Source organism: Haliotis cracherodii, unplaced genomic scaffold (assembly GCF_022045235.1).
Source record: "Haliotis cracherodii isolate W230 unplaced genomic scaffold, xgHalCrac1.p SCAF_2, whole genome shotgun sequence".
In the NCBI taxonomy this organism is placed as follows: domain Eukaryota; kingdom Metazoa; phylum Mollusca; class Gastropoda; order Lepetellida; family Haliotidae; genus Haliotis; species Haliotis cracherodii.
In genome coordinates, this window is record NW_027266275.1 from 80,895,437 (window position 1) to 80,918,621 (window position 23,185).

Consider the following 23,185-nt stretch of genomic DNA (forward strand, 5'->3'; position numbering starts at 1 on the left):
GTACCTGGCAATAAACACTTGCATCAAAACAACACTTCGTCATATCAGAGTTAGATTGACTGAGACTATTGGTATCAGTTAATAAGACATTTTCCAATTTTTCCCTATAACAGTCTGTATGCAACATACTCTGAATGTTCTTGATGAACTAATTTATGACGTTATCAAATTCAACATGATGTTGTCGTCACAGCAGATTGTTCCCAGAACTGTTTACAAATTTGATGCTAAAATAAGTTACTCTTGTTACAGTTTACTTTGCTGAAATATATTTAATTTGTCCAGATTAATTTATGAAAACATAATTATATGTTTCTATATCATCACTTGACTCCATAAAGTGCAAGAGTGCCTGAATGTGTGATTCAAATCTGCATACAATTAGTTGTAAAATTAATAACAGAGTCATTGATTTGGCATCAGATGTGCTTACTATTAAGTTAGAAAATGGTAGGGATTGGTGTATTGGTGAAGGTGATGTTTTTGTGTAGAAGGGTGTTGAATGGTGTTTTGTTAGAGATTTGTGAGTGTATTGTTGTTGATGAGTGGTTATGGGCAGTGTTGTAGCCTGTGGTTAAAGTGTTCGCTTGTCACGCTGAAGACCAGCTTTGATTCCCCACATGGGTACAATGTGTGAAGCCCATTTTTGGTGTCTACCGCGTGATGTTGCGGGAATATTGCCAAAAGCGGCATAAAACCATACTCACTGACTCACTGATGAGTTATTAGTTACAATGGGTGTTACAATGTACATGGATCAGACATGTGTGGGTCTTGTGAAGTTTGTTTAGAACGATGGGAGGGTTAGGCTGGTGGGTGGACAAATAATGAGTATGTCAATGAAAAGATACCTTAAAAAGGTTGTGAGGTCACCATTGTTACATGGGCATGAATTACCCCACCTAGTGACTCCGAACATGAAGATTGGCTTTGTTAGATCCCTGGCCGACCCTGAGGGACAGCATCCTGTGCCTGTTGTCACCCAACCTCTTCACGCCGCGGTGTCTCTGCACGCTGTAACAGACACTGTCTCCACTGTGATGTAATTTCCAGGGAGTAGGCAGTCATTTCCCTTCTAGTCTTGCCTGTATTAACGGCCAATGAAGTTAGGATACAAGTCAGGTAGAACCACCAGCCTTATGCTCGGGGCAGCCAATTCCAAAACACGCCTGGGTTTCTTTAATGATCTTCAAAGGTCAGATGAACCTTCTTCAGCATCTTTGTTGTTGTAGTAGGATGATAACCAATCCGCTGATCTACCGGGGGACGTACAACCAGGGCTCGTGCTATTTATGTAGGCATAATACTTTATGGAATAGATTCGTTGAGCTAAAGTGGTTGCTGTTGTCATTCAGGAATAGCTGGCTTCTCTTGGAATATGGTCAGAAAAACATGGTTGATATTCTGATACATGTGTCAGCAGCACATCCTGGAGGAATCATGTATGGGTTATAGTTAACTGTGTCATGGTTGTGATAGTTAAGTTAAAGGTCTGGCTAGAGGACAGTTGTTGGGTTGGTCAAATGTGTTTGCTACAGGAGTGTGATTTTGTGTGTGTGGCTGTTACAATGATTGGTTAGTATGCAGTCTGGCTTGTTGGTTGCTTTGTTAAAGGTTTGATTGGTCTGAGAGGGTTGGTTTGGTGATTGTTGTGAGTGAGTGAGTGGATAGTTGTGAATGAATGAATGAATGTTGTTTAATGCGACACTCCTCAATAATCCTGAAACCGTGAAGATTTGGGGTAGAATAGGTCTTCAGCAACCCATGCTTGCCGTAAAAAGCGACTATGCTTGTCGTAAGAGGCGACTAACGGGATCGGGTAGTCAGGCTCGCTGAATTGCTTGATGAATGTCATCATATCCCAATTGCGTGGATGCTTGCCGTAAAAGGTGACTATGGTTGTCGTAAAAGGCGACTAACGGGATCGGGTGGTCAGGCTCGCTGACTTGGTTGATGCATGTCATCGATTCAAATTGCATGGATGTCAATCACTGGATTGTGTGGTCCAGACTCGATTATTTACAGACTGCCTTCATATAGCTGGAATATTGCTGAGTGCAGCGTTAAACAACAAACCAACCAACCAATTGTGTGGATCAATGCTCATAGTGTCAATCACTGGATTGTCTGGTCCAGACTTGTTTGTTTACAGACCGCTGTGTATGGCTGGAATATTGCTGAGTGTTTTGTTAAACAGCAAACAAACAAAAAATCAATATTCCAGCTATATCATTGCATCCTGTAATGTGAAGCATCACTGTCAGACACATTCAGTCTTGATTATCTGCTGAAACAGATTTCATTTGGAGCAGTAGTCAAAATAGCAGTGAAAATTATATAAATGGATCACTGATAATCAGTGATGACACCAGGTGTTAGCAAAAAAATGTTTGGTCCAGGAAAAACATTGAAAGCTTGCACTAAATGAGCCATGCCATCAAACTACACTGACACACAACCAGCTGAGTCAGCTTGTTGGCCCTTAAGAAAAGCATGAGGTACTGAGATGATCGTAACTCCCATACTTTAAACATAGGCTTACAATAGTCGTAGCGCTAAGATCGCTTTGTGCACGTGGGCCCTGGAGTTCCAACAGGGGTGATTGTTAAGCCTTGCAAGTTGGTTGTTGTTGTTGTTGTTGTTGTTGTTGTTGTTGTTGTAGTTGTTGTTGTTGTTGTTGTTGTTGTTGTTGTTGTTGATGATGTTTACCTGATTATGGTTAGTTTAATTCATCAGTTTGTAAATGTTTGATTTGGTTGAATATCTTCTTGGTTATTTGTGGTTTTGAAAATGTTAAATTTTCCAGTTTGCAGTACATGGGTAGCTTTAACAAAATCACTTAAAAAAGACAGAAATATGACCATTAACATAACTCACTCAAGAAAAACATGACCTTTCTCGGAGATAAAAGGGTTGGCAGCATCTGAAGCAGCTCAGGTTACCTTAAAGTGAAAATTCCAGTTTGGGAAAAATCAGTATAGCAGTGTCATGTTGGACATGATGTATCTGTCGTGGATCATCGTACCGGACTCTTCTGCCCTTCTCAGGGTAGCTTGTTTTTCCCAACCTTGACAGCTGACAACTTTCATCATAAGTTGACTGGAGCAGTGTTAGCTCAAGGCAGTGGGGTGTCCCTATTGTTTTCAGTAGTGCCTACCAATATTATGGACATTGTATTAAGTCACATGAGTTTGAATTTGATCATTAAATATGCTTGTATGACAGTATGCCAGCATCAGTTGTAGGGGGTGCAGTTATGACATAACATATCCTTAATCATCACACTTGGTGTACCAGTGCTTCAAGCTCAATTATCCTGAAAATAGGGCATAAAAAGACAGCTGCAAATTGGAATCCCGGCTTTTTGTTACATGTCACTCCGATCTTGTTGCTATGTCTCCTATGATTTCAACCAGTTATAAAACTGATTTAGCAACAAATCATTTGTCAGAGTTTGCAAAGAAAGACGTCCTTTGTAATTTTAGCTTGAAGTTTTTGGTTGAATCTGTAAAGCCTAATGATGAGTGATTTAATGGCAAGGAAATGGAGTTTCTTTTCATCATTAAAGGCGCAACATCAGATCCTAGTTGGATTCTGTTGCAATGTTTTATGTTTGGTCTGCACATTCAATTTATTTCACGACTGCAGAGAAGTTTTATACTGTCCTGTAAATGAATTTACCGATGTACGCTACTGATCAGGCTTTAGTGTATGCTCTGACTGCCAAACTCCCTACAGAGACAACTGTTGCCTCTGCAGAATGTATAGAGTGTGTCATGAGTTGCCAGGAGCACGGGCATTCCGGTAGTCTAAGGCAGCAGATGTTGCAGTTCATGGGGTTCTGATCCTAGAGTTATCATCCTTGGTCTCCGTACTCGTGGGTTTTACCTAACAGGTAAATGTGTAGAACTTTAATCATTTTAGGTGATTAATCTGGTCTGACATTGTAAGGTTTGCCCAGTTGTCTAGGACAACTCATTACACTGCAGAGGTTTATCTCAGGCCCAAAATTTGGTGCAAATGTCATTAAAAATTCCCAAAACGGAATTACAAATTTCCTTTTCAGGTTATGTAGTAAAAATAATCATTGTTATGGCTTTGTTGAGCCTACTTGTGTTTCACTGACCAATTTGTTTCCCAAACTGAAGGGCAAGGGCACTTAGATTGGCATTCTGCCACACTGTGCTGAGTTCAGGCCCTTAGTTGTTGCAGGAATTGATGATCATTGGTTTCAATCCCAGATCTTTCCTGATGATGATGATGTTTGGTTTTGCAGCACCATATGCATGCTCGTGGGTTTTACCCGACCAGAGTGGGAAACATAGTGGGATCCAGACAGGGGGTCCAGGGGGTCCAGGTGGTCCAGGGGGCCAGGGGTCCGGACTCCTCCCCCCACAGGATTTTGTTATTGGACTCCTCTCTTATAAAAAATGCTGGATCTGCCCTTGGTAATCATCGAAGACCTGCGTCAGTTTAAGGATTTTCTCTCAAGATAAAGCTCAAATACCGTTCAGAGTAGTGTTATACACAACTCACTCACTCACTCACTCACTCACTCACTCACTCACTCACGCTGACTTTCCAACTTCACATTGTAGCTTGTCCTTGTGTTTGTCCTCATGGAGTTGATACAAGTCTGAGATAGCTGCAGTGGTTAAGTAATAGCTTATCAGGAGACATTTGATGTTAAAAAGGATATTTTAATCATTTGGTAATATAAGAATAATTCTAAATGGATAGTGATCCTGCACCTGTAGCACAAAAACAAACATTTGCCCCAGTGAAACCTATGAATGTTACTCATACCAAATATTGGTGTTATTTACTAAGACAAATCTGTGGAACTGCCTGACAATGGTATATATTCATTAGCAACTCTTCCCTTTCATCTGGCATTTAAATCCTTGTGTTACAGAAAGGCTCTTTGATATTGCAGAAATAATTTAGGACCTTGCACAAGAATTGAAAGTGTTTTAGAATGGTCTTGTCAGGGTACTATTGAAGTCTAGAGAGAGCTGAGAAGGCTGGGCTTGGCTGTGAGTTCTTCATGACAAGTCTGTTTGGCCTCGAAGGAAGTTACATTTGCTACAAGAGCAGGAGAGTGCTGAGAACCATTAAAAATGCCTTGAGATTTCATTCTGTGTTAAAGTACCTTTACTAGGAAAAGTGGGGGTGTTGAAGCCTTGTGGTTAAAGCGTTCACTCATCACATCAAAGACCTGGGTTTGACTTTCATATCGTGTAGGAAGCCCATCCTGTGTGTTTGTTTCCCCTTTGTGATAGGGCTGGAATATTACTACAGTGGTGTGAAACATGACTGACTCACTCTCATTGTTAAGACAGTGTTTGTGAGATTGTTGTAAAAGGCCATTTTCTTATATTTGTCATTGGTGACACAGGTGCCGTAGTTCGCTGTGCAGAGTTATGTCCCTTTGGCAATCTTTACGAATGTAGTTCGAATCCTTATATTTCTAGGTTTGTCAACACAGCATGCATGACTTTGAAGTATGCTTCTACAGGAAGTCAGCATCGGTGATCAAGGTCCAGGGTGGTCAAGTCATCTAAGGCACTGCAACTCATTATGCAGAGTTGTGTCCCTTTGGTGTTAATCTAGATTGCCCTGATTATGTTTCTAGGTTTGTCAGCACCATACTCCTGCTCGTGGGTTTCACCGAAGTTGTAAACGTCTGAGACCGGCATCACTTCGGGCCTTCCTCCCACATTAAGCTGACCCATCATGATATAACTGGAATATTCACTCACTCACTCGCTCACTCGCTCACTCACTCGCTCACTATTCGTCCTTGCATGAACTGGGAGGAATGCAAGAAGAAGACACTATTGACATTGTAAGAACAGACCTGAAGGTTGTAAGACATCATGGACAAGTCAATCCCTGGAACTTCTGTCCACTAGAAATGAACAGGGTAAATAACAAATTTGTTCTTTCTACCGCACTAAAAGATTTAACAAAAGACATCCTGGCACATTGACCTTTACGGTGTAATTACAGTGCTCCAGATGGCCTGAGGGCCTGCTTCACATGCCCTGCGCAACCTGGCGACTCTCTGCTTCTTGGCAATATTGGGTCCTTTGGCCCTGTGTTCCTTTAAACGTCATTTTCACAAGCAGTGGGATCACTTGACCCATCGGTATCTTAATCAGTCAGAAGCTCTCCATCTGTGATAAAGGTCATTGTGTGGTGTAGCTCCGTCAGTCCTGGCATCACTTTGTCACTTCGTGCAACAAGACAGCTGCTGTTGGTGACAGAGGAGAACCAGGGCTACCAAAGAAAACCAGCAGAGAGCAACCGAACTGTGGAATACATCAGTAAGGATAAGATATATGGATGAAAAACTTCTTGATTACAATTCAGAGCGACGTTTCGGTTTAGGTTCTGACATCATTATCAAGCAAGTGTTACCTATGCCAAAGTTGCTCCCAATTGTAATAAAGAAGTTGTTCATCAATATATCTTATCCTTACTTATATATTCCATAGTTTGGTTGCTCTCTCGTTCATCCAAATATTGTATCCTTACTTAGTACTCCAACTTCTAAATGCCTCTCAAAGAATTTATGGAATATGAACACACTTTCAATGGAAACAGCCACATAAATTAAAAACAAGATGCAGTCACCATAAAGTTTTCGGTGTAATGATTAAAACCCGGCACTCTATCAATATTGCTGAAGAACCTCTCAATACTGTGGTGGTACATCCCCAAGATTTATAGACATCCTTTTAATATGCATGCACATGAATAGATGCAACCTCACATATCATGTTTATTATTGTTACCCACTGAGCCACTCGGATCAGGTAATGATAAGGTGTTCAATCTTACATGTCATGACTTCAGTTGTGTGCATGCTGCTCCTGGTCTTTCCCTCACCTGCTGTCGTTGAATTCCTTTTATAATGCCACTACTGTAATGGGGTTTTTCACTATAAGGTATCCCAATTATTATTTTTTTAATTCTTTCTGGTATGTCTTGCATTTAGATGGTTCAAAGGTTTCTTGAAACCCTCAGACTTTTCACTCACTCACATTTTCAACCAAAATCTCAGAGTCTCAACTAGAACAATTCGGTCCCGTGGGTACTCAGTGTTTGTTGCAAGAGTGACTGATGTTTACAGCAGATGAAATATTGCTGTAATATTTTTGGCAGTGGCAAACAAATATATTCACTCACTCACTCTGATGGTCACTCAATTGTATGATATATATGTAATATTTTCTGAGCCAGTAACCTATGAGTGGAGATTATTATATAAACATATAGATCTTGCATCTTTATATGGAGAGGCTATCAACTCGGGGAGCATATATTTCAAGTGGTTCAAGTATTCCGGTATATTTCTCTTTTCTTGAGGTGTCAGATTGGAAGAGTACTCCGATACTCACATCACTTTAATTAGTTTTCTGCAGTGTGATGAGGTCCATGCAATACAGAGTTTTCCGCAGTTTGATGAGGCCCATGCAATACAGAGTTTTCCGCAGTTTGATGAGGTCCATGCAATACAGAGTTTTCCACAGTTTGATGAGGCCCATTCAATACAGAGTTTTCCGCAGTTTGATGAGGTCCATGCAATACAGAGTTTTCCGCAGTTTGATGAGGCCCATGCAATACAGAGTTTTCCGCAGTGTTATGAGGCCCATGCAATACAGAGTTTTCCGCAGTGTTATGAGGCCCATGCAATACAGAGTTTTCCACAGTTTGATGAGGCCCATGCAATACAGAGTTTTCCGCAGTGTTATTAGGCCCATGCACTACAAAGTTTTCCGCAGTGTGATGAGGCCCATGCAATACAGAACACTTTCTTATGTTCATTATTTCCCTCTGCGGAGAACTTTACTGAGTTTCGAGGTCATGGCGTGCACATGCTCTCTAGGTTCCATGGCCCTGTTCCACAAAGTGATCACAGCGCTAAGGTGATCGTAACAACCAGACTTTAACATAGACTTACGACTGTCGTAGCGCTACGATCGCTTTGTGGACCGGGGCCCAGGTTTGAGATAAGTGATAGTTACTGTGTCCTATATGTGAACCCTAAGCCTCTACATCTGTTTGCTGCTGAGGTGGCATCAGTACTTGGTGAGCGATGGGTCAGAGATACGTAAAGAAATTGATCATAAGAGAAGTTATTAATGAACATCACGTCCATTCCCTGACCACATTTTGCCAAAAGATTTATAAAGATTGGTTCTTGTTGTACCCTGCCATGGTGGTCAGCATTAAGTTGATATAACAAGGCCTGGTCGGCGCTTAATCAGTGTTTTACTCATGAGTTGGGTGTCCATGTCAAATTGCAGCAGGTGGCATCTTAGTGCACACCAATGTATAATATAAAATGTCAACACCAGAAAATAATCAGTCTCTGTTACACACCAAAACAGATATTATTGGGTGTAAAAGGTATTAAGAGTTGATAATTCTAAAGCATGAAAAGGGTAAGCATGTCCTACTGACCCGTGAAGATCCAGGGGAGAATAGGTCTTCAGCAACCCATGCTTGCCGTGAAAGATGACTATGCTTGTTGAAAGAGGCGACTAACGGGATCGGGTGGTCAGACTCGCTGACTTGGTTGATGCATGTCATCAATCCCAATTGTGTGGATCAGTGCTCATGAAGTCAATCACTGGATTGTCTGGTCCAGACTCAATTGTTTACAGACGGCTGTCATATAGCTGGAAGATTGCTGAGTGCAGCGTTAAACAAAAAAGAAACAAAGCATGTCCTGCCCTGCTGGCAGCACCCGCCACTCTCTCAGTTTGCAGAACAAACTCAGTATTTGTTGCCTGACGCGGTACAGCAGTACTCCTGCCATGCGATGGTGGCCTGAAACAAACAAGTCAATCAAATGATGGACCAGAAAAGTCACTCGATAACGCATCCACTGATTTTGTTGAAACTGAAAACACTACATTATCTGTGAATTAATGTGCTGTGCAGAGATTCTGCAAAATGTGTTCCTCTTGAAACACATTGGAGGGGGGAAGGGATTAATGATCTTGGTCCAAACATATCTTTTGTTGTTGACTCATTAAATATGAAATATAAACACCCCAAGTATAACCTCAATGTGTGTGAATACTCAGTGATGAAACACACGATCTAGTAACCTTGTACCTACACACGCATAATGACGGTTGTTAACAAACTGTCCTATCCTTCTGTTCTGGTTAACCTTTGAGAATCTACTGTTGGTAGTGTGTGAATCAAGAGGCAGCCTAGATTGTATAATGAATGCCTGGAGGAGGTGTCTGCCCCTCCCAGCGCTCCCTGCCCCCTGTGAACCCTGTCCTAATGGGAGAGAACCAAATATGTCCTGCCTCTGTTGGTGCTAATTGGATCATGGCAGATGTGTCCGAGATAACAATAGTGAATACATCCATGTTTATCCTGTTCAGTTATAGGATTGTGAATGGGGATCTTTCTACATATATTTGCAGTGCACGAGGTGATGTTTAAATATATAAGGAAGAGAATATATGGATGTCAACTTCTTTATTATGAGGAACACAATGTTTCGGAGTATATGCTTACTCCTTCATCAGGTGAAGGAATGCCATGAGGCAGATATATACATATACATGTACATGTAAGGACAACAACATAATAAGATAACAATAGGTGGAAAATAACAAAGGGTAGAAACTAACAAGGGAAGCCAACAGATGATTGGCGCTGATAGGTGATTAGCAATAGACAATAGAAGCCAACACTTTACAGTAATTAGCGCTGTAGGTATGGAAGTCAGTACTTAAGTTATCATAGATAGGTAATAGGTAATGGACACTGGGAAAACAGGAGGCCGGGGGTAATTAGCACTGATAGGTAAAAGAATGGACATAGCCAAGGGCCAATTGAAGCCAGCTAGGTAATTGGTCCCGACAAAGATCAATGGAGTAAGTCCAAGCACTAGGCAGATAGGTTCCCTGGTCACGGTTCATGGCTGGTTGGTGTCTCCTGATGTCAATGGCTTCTTGTAGTTTTCTTTGTCGCCAGTTGTTGTTAGTAGACAGAACTTTGGTGGCTTCCCACATGATGTTATGGTCTTGGTTCTTCAGGATGTGTTCGGAAATAACGGTTTAAATATAGTTATAATGTTATGTTATGGCTCTGTAGCATTGACTTGTGTTTACTGAAAGAGTGACAGAAAACATTTCCATGATGATATGAAATCTAGTTACAGCAGAATCCTTTGTATGATTCTGACAATACAGAAGTCTGTGTTCATGAATTATTATCAAATAGCGTTGATACCAGGTGTTCTGGAAAAGGTGAGCATATCCTGCCCCATCCGTGGGACCCATCATAAACACATGCAAGGGCAAGTCAACTGTTCCCCTGAAAAACACCAGAACACATAATATTTGTAGTGCAGGATGCTCATTTGCAGATGAAATAGTTTACAAAAATGTCAGAATTTTTTCCTGATTATGTATTGTTCAAATTATGATAATTTACCATTGAATACTACATTCATAAAGTCTGGGTTAGAATAAGCCTGCAGCATACCATGCTTATCGTAAGAGGCAACTAACGGGATTGGGTGGTCAGGCTTGCTGACTTGGTTGATGCATGTCATCGTATCCCAATTGTATAGATAGATGCTTATAATGTCAATCACTGGATTGTCTGTCCCTGACTCAATTATTTACAGACAGCTGTCATATAGCTGAAATATTGTTGAATGTGGCATTAAGGCCCCACATATTTTTCATTACAAGGGGGCCCCTACTGAAAAGCATCTGGTCCAGAAAAAAACTAAACATAAAAATATTTATTTTCATTGTGTCTCCCAATAGTAATATGGATCCTCTTATACAATTACACATGTTATATATAACTTCCATGTCTACTAGCAGTGATTCAAGAGGCCACCTGCTGTTTTAACTCCATGACAGAATGACTCTCATTCAAGTGATGGTAAAAGTGTTAGGAACCGACCGTTACAATGTAAAGATAAAGGAGTCCATTCATCCAAATACTACAGTAACAAATACAAGAGGGAGAGTCCATCCCAATTCCTAACGGTGTAGATTTACTGCCAAACGTGATATAGCCATTTATGGTGCTTCATATATGTCCAGTTACAGTGTTAAAGGAGGAATGCAGTATGTTTGCCTTCTGTGAATGATTTAGAGGAGGGGGAAGTTGAACAAGTGATAGCAGCAGGTTCGCCCGTCGTCTAGACTGTTTCTGGGAACTGGTGGAATGATCTATTGTAATAAGCATTATCTATGTGGAGGAATGACTGGAAGTGACACACGGGCCATAAAGCTCCAATTGAGGATGTATAACAAGGAGCTAGAGATGATACACCCCACCGTTCTTCACAGCGTAATGGATTCTGCAGCTCATTTATACATCTAGATCAGGAGGTGGCCATTTCTTCTGGGCGATGAGCCCATGATAAAAGTTAATATCAAGTTATTTTAGGATAAATTTTTGCTGTTATTAATGTTCATTGATATTTATGGTTGGTTTGATATCTTAAATAGTAGACACTGGATGAAGATTTGAAACCTATTTTCAGAACCAATTTTTTATCCAAACATTTTGATAAATATTTTTTAAGGGATATATCTATTGATTTGAAAGTCTTAACTACTTTGAGTGAATGTTAACGACCTATTTGACAAATGAAATTTCATCTTAATGCGACATTTTATGGGTGAGTTTTGAATGTAAGTATCATGTGAAAGCAGTAACACAGTTCAGTTTGTTGGCGTCTATATCAAGCATGAACTGACAGAGGAGGGGAAGATAACTCCTCTGCACCGCAGTATATTAACATAGGCACCATAAAAGAAAATGAAAGAAGGCTTTTTGAGCAAAGATTCTAGTGGTTAGACTGACAGTCAGAAGCTGTCTACCTCCTTTGGGCGTTTCAGAGACAACCGGTGATTTCTTAATTTCTTAAAGTTGTGCTCTCATTTGATATACCTTATTCTCCTAGAAAATACCAGTTGACCCCAGAATTAACCCTGACTCACCCACTCCTTGCTTAAGAGATGCTTAAGATAATCAAGTCTGGACCAGACTATCCAGTGATTGATATCATGAGCACCAATCCACACAGTTGGGTACAATGACATGCATCAACCAAGTCACTGAGCTGACTACCTGATCCTGTTAGTCGCCTCTTACGACAAGCATAGTCGCCTGTTACGACAAGCATAGTCTCCTCTTACGACAAGCATAGGTTACAGGGGACATGTACACCAAAGGTTCCATAGTCAAGATATACATGATATACCAGTCATTTTTATGTATGTTATAATAACAGACTATACACATTTCTGTATCACCGAGATGAAGGTTTGCCTGCTGACTGTAGAGAGGACCCTTGAAGATTCCGGGGTAGAATAGGTCTTCAGCAACCCATGCTTGCCGTAAAAGGTGACTATGCGTGTCTTAAAAGGCGACTAACGGAATCGGGTGGTCAGACTCGCTGCGTTGATCGATGCTCATGATGTCAATCACTGGATTGTCTGATCCAGAATCGATTATTTACAGACCGCCGTCATATAGCTGGAATATTGCTGAGTGCGGAGTTAAACAACAAACCAACCAACCAACCAACTGACTGTAGCAGCACCGTAGATTCTCTAACAATGAGGCAGTAGAATGCACAATACTCACATCTACCTCGAAGTATTTAACCACCGACTGACTGTGATATTCCGCAGCATTGCCTGCAAGTCTACAGCAAAGATCAAGCCTTACAGCATGCCTGAGGATGCATGTATTACTCCCCTTGCCACGATGCAGTGTCTTGGCATTTGGGCCCAGCTACGGCAATTTGCATTCATGTAGGTATTGGAAAAATGTAATTTGTGGTTTAGTTGTTTGCAGACAGTCAAATAACCATGTGAGTGAATCCCTGTTAAATGTCAGCACATTCATAGTCAGATCCAGCTAACTGTTTGATCTGCCAGTGGAGCAGACGACTTCCTGTTCTTCTAAACACCATCAAATGTCCCCTTGTCCACGGTCAGGGGTCTGAAGAGCACTTTATCAACCCTGATCGATGCTGTAGATGGCGGGATGTAGATTAAGTAGATGAAAACCTATCGTTCGCTGCTCTCGTGCTCCAACTCCATCTATTAACAAAGATATTAAGTCATCATTTGTTCTGTGGTATTGATGGGGGACATGGGTCTGAGAGTGAAATCTTGTTAGTGGTGTTTGTACGTCTGCTGTGAAGCACTCCACGTGTGACTTCCACTTCCCTCATTGCCCTGTTCAAGGTTTGGCTGACAGCAACTCTGTGTCACTTCAGTCAGAGTTTCATGTTTGCTTTGCGTCATTGTAAACGGGGCATCATGATCGAGAACTGCATGCATGGCCTCAGAAAATACTGGACAGATTGTGACACTGTACAGTTGGGAAAAACTTGAGATGTGACTTTATGAAGTGTTAAGGTACACTGCTCGGACATGTTAGGTCAAGTTACTACGTTTACATACTTGAATGATGTTCTGTCAAAACTGACTACGTTTTGGATACATAGAAATATTGATTTTCCATTGTCAGATTTTCAGCTTGAATTGTTGTAGTTTTGTTATTCACCATTTCCATCTTTGATCTACAGACAAGGCGACTAGAGCTGTCTTAATGGAATAGTTTGTATGGTAAACATATACAGAGAGTATTTTATTTCCATTTCTGGAAGAAATTTGTTCAGAACTTCAAGGAGTAAGATGTGTGTCTTCTTTGTAGCTTTGATGAAATTCTTCAATAACCATCACTTGTACATGTGAGGTGGAACTGCAATTCTTCAATCACATCGTATGTTATCCCCTGTGGACACCGACCTTACATCAACACTGACATGCCATCACTTGACAAACACACTTGTTACTTGGTTTGTACGTTCTGAAGTGAGTGTATGGTCCTGAAAGATGTCACCAGTTCCTTCAGGGTCATGGATACCATTGAGGTATGGTGTTCTCATGGCTCAAAGGTTAACAAAACAGGGGCACATCAAAGCATTCACAACACGAAACATTAGTTTAACTGTGCAATTTAAGTTTTTTTAAAAACTCGATATCGCAAACGTCTGTACTGCAACCGTAGAGTCTGTAAAGATATCCTTTATTTTAAACATTGACTTTTCAATTTTTTCACAAGCCAGTCAAACAGCTTGATTTTTAATGAACGAGTGAATGTTGCGTATTCCGGCAGTGCGCCATGTTGTGACTGTGCAGCTGTGGCCTGTAATAAACTAGTGGTTGATATTATGAGCATGCTACAACACTGTTTGGGTATGATGACACGCCATCAACCTAGTCAACATGGGAGATTTTCATATGACTCGTCCTGTTCAAATGTTACTTTCATCTGTCTGTTGGATCAGTGAATTGTCTCCCAGTGAATTGTATATTTGTCCCCCTGCTGCTTGACACGCTCACACAGACATTTGAAGCTGTAAATAAACAGTTTGAGGATAATTTCCTGCATCCCTGTACGTTTCATGTCAGCTACTGTTTGGGGGGTTAAAAGGTTGGTTATTCTGTCAGTACATTTAAGTTACCTCAAAACATGTGGGTATATTCTCAAGCCTTAACAATATCATGATCATTCAAGGAATATCCCATTTCACAGTGATCTGTACACTAAGTGAATTATTTTGATAAAGTGTCAGGTTTATTTTGTCATTTTTTTTATGTTTGTAAATCGAACAAAAGGATGTTTTCAACTTTCAAGTTCATGCGGTCTAAATCCATTAAGAAATACAAGTCAATTTAACCCGTCAATTCAATCTTGTAGTCAGATCAATATCCCCAAATGAAATTACCTCCACACGATTGCAAGTGGGATAAGTTATCTCAGCTCAGTTCCTTCTTCAGGCCAAGTGGTGATAATTGACAGAATTAACTCCATGTCATAATCACAATTCATTCTGTGTAAATCTATCACATGTTTCTCAACACGCAACAAACAATGGGACTGATTATTCATTTCTCTGCAAACCCTTTTTGACAAAGCATTATCCTTGATAATTGTGTTTATTCTGGGGATTGTGTTTTTCCTCCATTGATTTCTAAATTTGTTATGGCTTCAGCAAGATCCAGCAACATCTTACACATCTGTTTTTTTAGTTGTCCTTAGATGCTTCAACTGAACTCTTTTCATTTCCACAGTTGTGAGTTTTTGGGAACTCAGGAAGAGCTTGAAGAGCATATGAAAGTTTGCAAGTTCGATAGCATGAAGGAGTTCCTACAGAGGACAGACGAGAGGATGTCCGACCTACAGTTCACACTCAACCAGAAGGATCAGGAAATTGAGTTCCTCCGTTCGATGTTGGGAAAGCTATCTGAACGTCTCGAGTCGCTGGAGAAATCTGTTGATTTAAAGCTGGGTGAGTGGAATTCCGATCGTATAAAAATGTAAGTGACTTATTAACAAGTCATCCAGGATTTCTGTGATCATCTGACCATTATCATAGTTGGGGCTATGTGTTTCACCGCAGCTGATAACATGGTGCACTTGCACATTGGCCTTTCTTTTTTTCTTTCTCCTTTTTGCTGCTTGACTAATGGCCCGATTCAAAACAGCATTAACTCCCACATCACCGACTCACTTAATATTTGCGATATATAAGCTCTTGACATACAGTAAACTATGTTTATAACACAGTCGCTTATAACGAACTAAAATTAGTGGTCCCTTTGAGTTCATTTATTGTAATTTAAAGTTTTAATCACAGTATATCTTCATCTCGTAGATGGTGAAAACCCAACTCACTCAATACATAGTTTTTTGTTTGTAATTTGTTTGTTTATTGTTGGATTCCACACTTAGCAATATTTCCGCGATGGCAGTCTGTAAATAATCGAGGTCAGGCCCAGCCAATCAAGTGATTGACATCATGAGCATCAATCTATGCACTTGGCTACAATGACTTGCTATCAGCCAAGTCAATGAACCTGACCACCCAGTTTTCATTTATTGCTTCTATGACAAGAGACGTGTGAAGACTCGGAGTAGAATAGATCTACAGCAACCCATTCTTGCCGTAAAAGGAGACTAACAGGATCGGGTGGTCAGTCTCGCTGACTTGGTTGGTGCATGTCATTGTATTCCAATTGCATGAATTGATGCTCATAATGTCAGTCACTGAATTGTCTGGTCCAGACTCGATTATTTACAGACTGACATCATATAGCTGGAATATATTGCTGAATGTGGCGTTAAACAACAAACAAATAACAAAACAAATCTTATGACAAGAATGGGTTGCTGGGAACCTATATTCTTGCTCACATGTTCACATTGTCAAGATACACATGATATTTATTTATTTATTTATTTATTTATTTATTTATTTATTTATTTATTTATTTATTTATTCATTCACATGAGCACATTTGCACATCGGGGTCATAGTGCTGCAACTATTGTATTATAAAGTCTGTTAAGGAATGGGTGTTAGTCTTAGCGTTAAGCAAACTTGTCCATGTGGCCTGTGGGATGTCCGCTGAAGTAATCTGATGTCATGGCCTATTGGGCATCTCCTCCCAGGGATTTATCCAGACCTGCTCAGACGCTGATATTCAGCCCCACGTCTGCAGGAAATCACAGTACAAATTCCCAATTTGAATTAATAATTTCTTATATCCTCAGAATTACCAAACATATGAACAGTTAAAAATTCCCGTTTTGAACAAAATCACTCAATATTTTTACCAATTTGCCTGCCATGGTACTTAGTTTGGAATCTTGGATAAATCCCTGCCTCATCAGAAACTGATCTTAAGGTGGTGCATTTTGCTGTATAGTTGCTACCCCAGGATATGCTGATCATGGCTTTGTATGACATGTTAGTTTTGAGCTGTATTTAAGCTGGTGATGACTTTGGACGTTCCTTCCAGTGCTGTATATGACTTGCTGCTTTATGTTGCGCAGGTTTGGTGGAGCGGACCCAGAACAAGATAATGAATGACATGATAGAAAACAGGAGAGAATATGCTGACGTGGCAGTAAGTACTGTCTCACAGGGTTATGAGGCTTTAGTAATGTAATCCCAGATTAAATCAGATATGAACTAACAGTGCTGTCTGCTCATCGGTCTTGCAATTGCCAGAGCCATCATGAAGCTGTGGATGAAGTCTACAAGATGGAGGTGCTGCTCCAAGTAGATATAGAACCCACTGATGATGCTCCAGATCTAGTAGGATTGCTGTCCGCACTTCTTGATATGGACAGGGAAATCGAAGCACCATCCCCATCTCACAACATTCACCCCCAACTACAGACTTTCAGGAGTCTCTAAGGCAATAATTATTAGTTTAAATCATAATTTATAGATTATCTAACTAATAAGGTCAAGTTGTCCCTATTTGAGACTGGCGTCCTTAGACTTAGACTGTCCACATATCTATTAGGAGGATAGAATTACTACACATCCATAGACATATCTTTCAGTACAGGGGGCACAGGTGGCCCAGTCGTCTGAGGCGCCACTATTCGCTGTGCAGAGTTGCGTCCCTTGGGCACGCCAGAAACCTATGATTGTGGGTTCGAATCCCTTTTCGCCCCAATTATGTTTCTAGGTTTGTCAGCACCATGCCTGTTCTCGTGGGTTTCACCGAAGTGGTAAACGTCTGAGACCTGCATCACTTCAGTCTTTCCTCCCACATTAAGCTGGCATGCCTTGATATAACTGGAATACTGTTAAAATTGGCATTAAACCCAACTCACTCATTCTTTCACTACAGCCTTGGAGCAAGGGTACCCAACTAATACTAACATTAATACAAAAAAAGTTTTACTGATGCAAAAATGCCCAAAGAATTTATAACGGTATACAATTAGACCATAGTGTGATAACACAACCAATGACATCAAGAAGATAAGAGACATTATGTGGTAATGTGAACAGATAATTCCCATCTGAGATGTAGGCTAGTCAAGACATGTAGCACAGAAATTGGCAGGTAGTTCTTGTAGATGTGTTTCTTCTGACGTCTCTGTTTCAGCCTTGCTGGTTATCAGGACAGAAACTGACTTTGGCATTATGTATATCTGTTATTGATAAATCCCTTTAGAGTGCCACGTCTTGTCAAGGTCAGGTTTGCAAATAGATGTGCAATTGTCAACCTGCTTCTCTATACTGGTCCTAGTCTCTGCAAAACTATAAATTACCAGCAATTTTTTTATCCAGTCAGCAAAATACCACTTTATTTCTTAAATTACATCCAGCAAAAACTGGTTGTATTGATCCTATGTGTGAGTTACTGGCAAGTCACTGATGATGTCTGTATCTTGTCCTGAATGTAAGCGATGATCGAGTTCATGGGGTTGCTTTTCTCTGGAGTCCTTGAGGAAAGCCTTGTACTTGATAATTCCTCCAGGAAACCGCTAGAAGGTGACTGTTTCACCAGCACAAACACAACTCTACTTTCAACCATACAATTCTTCTTGCATTAAGAAAACTCCATTATACTTTCCTTTCTTCATAAAATAGAAAAAAAGATTGCAATGAAAAATAGTAGTATTAATAGATTTGACAGAAAATGGAAAGAATTATCAGCCTACTTTTTATAATATATCAGTCAATCCAATATATGTATATTACCCATACCTTGATCATGTTTTAAGATCCTATGAAGTGCTACGCTTATATACCTCATGTACCTGTGTTACAGATACATGTCTACTGAATTGAAATCAAATATTTAGAAAAAAAAAAAACTTCTCAGGAACGGGGCAATGGGATGTCTTCAGATCTTTGTCTGGCGGTCGTGAGCACTAAGATCCGATTTTAATGAGATTGTGATATATATATCTCTCTCTCTCTATATATATACAATATTACATAAGTTCACAGATTTATTTAAACAACTAATTAAATGTCCAATTTAAGGACGTGTTTTTAATGATGGAACATATGAGTTAAAATTATCATTGACAATGTTGGTTCCATTACTCTGGAAACAAATTTCTTCTTGTCCGCAAACAAGAACCATTTTGCAAAAGGGAGCAAAAAACCCATTCACTACTGCTATCTATTCTCAACTTGATTTTCTAAATCATGCTTGACATTGCATACCTAGAAGTATTGATTTTAGAGTGTTTTGAGAGATAATCTGTCACCTACCTACACAAATCAGTTAAAATAATTCAACTAAATACTAAAAAAGAGCTTTAATAATGTAATCCCAGAGTAAATCAGATAAGAACTAAGAGTGCCGTCTGCTCATCGGTCTTGCAATTCCCAGAACCATCATATAGCTGTGGATGAAGTCTACAAGATGGACGTGCTGCTCCAAGTAGATATAGAACCCATTGATGATATTTAGATCTGCTCCAGATTTCAAAGGGAGACACAATTTATGGATAACAACTTCTTTAATTACTTTAAAGGCGACATCTACTTTGTCATCTGTCAACTTCTAAGTAATGCCTATCAAACAATGGTCCAGATTTGTTAGGATTATAACCGCTGATGGGATGAATTGAATTGAATTCAGATTCTTAAACATACATCAAGCTCTGTGCCTTTGATTCGTAGTTTATAGGATGGAGACACACTCAGTTGTCTCAGCTGAGGAAGCTGAAGGTCCATGACGAGCTGGATGCTTGAACTGATCCCGAGATGTTGGGACAGTTTGATAGAAGTCCAGTCTAGATATATGGTGGCATGCGGGTAGATTGACTAGCCTAGTGGTGGAGGAGTTTGCTTGTCACACTAAACCTGGGTTTGTTTCAATACTGAACTGAAGTATTATTTATACTTTTTATTGTCTACATTGAGATTCCCCAGCAGAATGGATCCCATGTCGGCCTGCTTGTAATACATGGCCACTAATTTGGGGACTTGGTAGCCACAGAGGTGTTGCAGGAGGACTAAGGTAGAACTCACGGAACTTCAGAGTCTGTTGGGTGGTCAAAGGTGTTGCAGGATGACTGAGGTAGAACTCACGGAACTGGTCTAAGGTAGAACTCACGGAACTTCACAGTCTGTTGGGTGGTCTAAGGTGTTGCAGGAGGACTGAGGTAGAACTCACGGAACTGGTCTAAGGTAGAACTCACGGAACTTCACAGTCTGTTGGAGGGTCTAAGGTGTTGCAGGAGGACTGAGGTAGAATTCACGGAGCTGGTCTAAGGTAGAACTCACGGAACTTCACAGTCTGTTGGGTGGTCTAAGGTGTTGCAGGATGACTGAGGTAGAACTCACGGAACTGGTCTAAGGTAGAACTCACGGAACTTCAGAGTCTGTTGGGAGGTCTAAGGTGTTGCAGGAGGACTGAGGTAGAATTCACAGAACTGGTCTAAGGTAGAATTCACGGAACTTCAGAGTCTGTTGGGTGGTCTAAGGTGTTGCAGGAGCACTGAGGTAGAATTCACGGAACTTCAGAGTCTGTTGAGTGGTCTAAGGTGTTGCAGGAGGACTGAGGTAGAATTCACGGAACTTCACAGTCTGTTGGGTGGTCTAAGGTGTTGCAGGAGGACTGAGGTAGAATTCACGGAACTTCACAGTCTGTTGGGTGGTCTAAGGTGTTGCAGGAGGACTGAGGTAGAACTCACGGAACTTCACAGTCTGTTGGGTGGTCTAAGGTGTTGCAGGAGGACTGAGGTAGAATTCACGGAACCTCACAGTCTGTTGGGTGGTCTAAGGTGTTACAGGATGACTGAGGTAGAACTCACGGAACTTCACAGTCTGTTGGGTGGTCTAAGGTGTTGCAGGAGGACTGAGGTAGAACTCACGGAACTGGTCTAAGGTAGAACTCACGGAACTTCAGAGTCTGTTGGGTGGTCTAAGGTGTTGCAGGAGGACTGAGGTAGAATTCACAGAACTGGTCTAAGGTAGAACTCACGGAACTTCACAGTCTGTTGGGTGGTCTAAGGTGTTGCAGGAGGACTGAGGTAGAATTCACGGAACTTCACAGTCTGTTGAGTGGTCTAAGGTGTTGCAGGAGGACTGAGGTAGAACTCACGGAACTGGTCTAAGGTAGAACTCACGGAACTTCAGAGTCTGTTGGGTGGTCTAAGGTGTTGCAGGAGGACTGAGGTAGAATTCACAGAACTGGTCTAAGGTAGAATTCACGGAACTTCAGAGTCTGTTGGGTGGTCTTAGGTGTTGTAGGATGACTGAGGTAGAACTCACGGAACTTCAGAGTCTGTTGGGTGGTCTAAGGTGTTGCAGGATGACTGAGGTAGAATTCACGGAACTTCACAGTCTGTTGGGTGGTCTAAGGTGTTGCAGGAGGACTGAGGTAGAACTCACGGAACTTCAGAGTCTGTTGGGTGGTCTTAGGTGTTGTAGGATGACTGAGGTAGAACTCACGGAACTTCAGAGTCTGTTGGGTGGTCTAAGTGATGCTGTGTAGCAGGTTACTTGGTATGTTGGTTAACTCCGCTCGGCAATATCACAGCTCTATGACAATGGTCAGTAAACAATCTGGACCAGACAATCAAGTGATTGACATCATGAACATCAATCTATGCAGTTGGGATACAATAACATGCTTCAGCCAAGTCAGCGAGCCTGATCACGCGATCCAGTTAGTCGCCTCTTACAACAAGCACATACACTTCTTCTGACAAATGTTTGTTGCTGAAGACCATTTCTAACCCAGATCTTCAGGGGTCAGTTTACTTGGTGATGACAGGGATGTACCAAATGTTATCTGTGCCCTGTGCGCTAGTTTGTTTCTTTCATGTGAATCTTTGCTCATACTATTGACCACTGGTTTGACTGAAGCAGATTCCTTTACTTTACAAACCTGTGAAGATCGGGGCTAGAATAGGTCTTCAGCAACCCATGCTTGTCGTAGAAGGCGACTAGGCTTGTTGTAAGAGGCAATTGACAGGATCAGGTGGTCAGACTCGCTGACTTGGATGATGCATGTCATCGTATCCCTTTTGGATTGATCGATGCTCATGATGTCAATAATGGGATTGTCTGGTCTAGACTCAAATATTTACAGACCACCATCATATAGCTGGAATATTGCTGAGTGTGGCGTTAAACAAACAAACAATACAATACATTACTTTACATGTGACCTGTGAAGATCTGGGTCAGACTGTGTCTTTGTTGATGGCATGTCATTGTACCCTGACGACACAGATCATTGCTCACAATATCAATCACAGGATTGTTTCCCTGAGACGTGATACGCCAACTGGAATTATGTTCAAAGCAACAATAAATCCCACTCACTCACACACTCACTCACTCACTCACTCACTCACTCACTCACTCACACACGCTCACACACATACACTCACTCACTCACTCACTCACTCACATACGTTCACTCACACACACACACACTCACTCACTCACTCACTCACTCACTCACTCACTCACTCACTCACGCAGGTAAAACATTCAGCACCACAACACACATGAATATACAACTTGTATAAATCTGATCATCAGAGCTACTTTTTGGAAGGACTGTGTTTTTGCTTGTTTGATAAATGTCACCACCTCTCGTATTTCCCAATATGTAACCTAAGCCGACAGACTCATTCTGAAAAATAAAATTATGTTTCAATGTTGAGATGGAAGCCCTTTATTTAATCAAATGTTTTCCGTTTCATATGCATCATTGTTAATGTGACCTGGCTGTTTGACAGTGTCTGTTATCTTGTCAGTCGGAACCTAGTGGAGAATCTGTATGTTTGGTCACCTGTTGCTTGTCAGCATGCCTGATGTTATTTCCAGGACGAGGTGTCACATCTGCGGAACCGGCTGAACCTTGGTGCTACTGCTGGAGGTAGGGAGAACGACAGTTACAAATAATGATTATGATGATGCAATGCGTTTTGATAATCCTAATTCATAGAATCAGGCTATGATATATTAATTTTATTTTTTCGTCCAAATATTTAACAAATGTGAACCAGGAGGCATTTTTGTTAAAGCGTTCGCTTGTCTCGCTGAAGACCCAGGTTCGATTCCCGACGTGGGTACAATGTGTGAAGCCATTTCTGGTGACTCCTGCAGTGATATTGCTGAAATATTTCTAAAAGCGGTGTAAAACCATACTTACTCACTCACTAAAGCTGCATTTTCTTCCAAAGTCAATCAATCATAACAAGCCTATGCAGGTTGGATAGCTTTACATTGAAACACAGAATGTTTATCTCTAAACTCAAAACTAACTCAAAGATAATTTACATGGAAACAATGAACTGAACTTTTTATACCAAT

The 23,185-nt window shown here is 40.8% G+C and overlaps 1 protein-coding gene across 1 annotated transcript in view; it reads left to right on the forward strand.

Moving 5' to 3' along the window:
• The window catches only part of LOC139468575 (E3 ubiquitin-protein ligase TRAF7-like), a 174,922-nt gene that overhangs the window by 98,758 nt on the left and 52,979 nt on the right, over positions 1-23,185 (forward strand). The window contains exons 10-12 of the mRNA XM_071250637.1: positions 15,159-15,376; positions 16,924-16,997; positions 22,697-22,748. Of these exons, the coding sequence (XP_071106738.1) occupies positions 15,159-15,376; positions 16,924-16,997; positions 22,697-22,748 (344 nt within the window). The remainder of the gene's footprint in view (positions 1-15,158; positions 15,377-16,923; positions 16,998-22,696; positions 22,749-23,185) is intronic.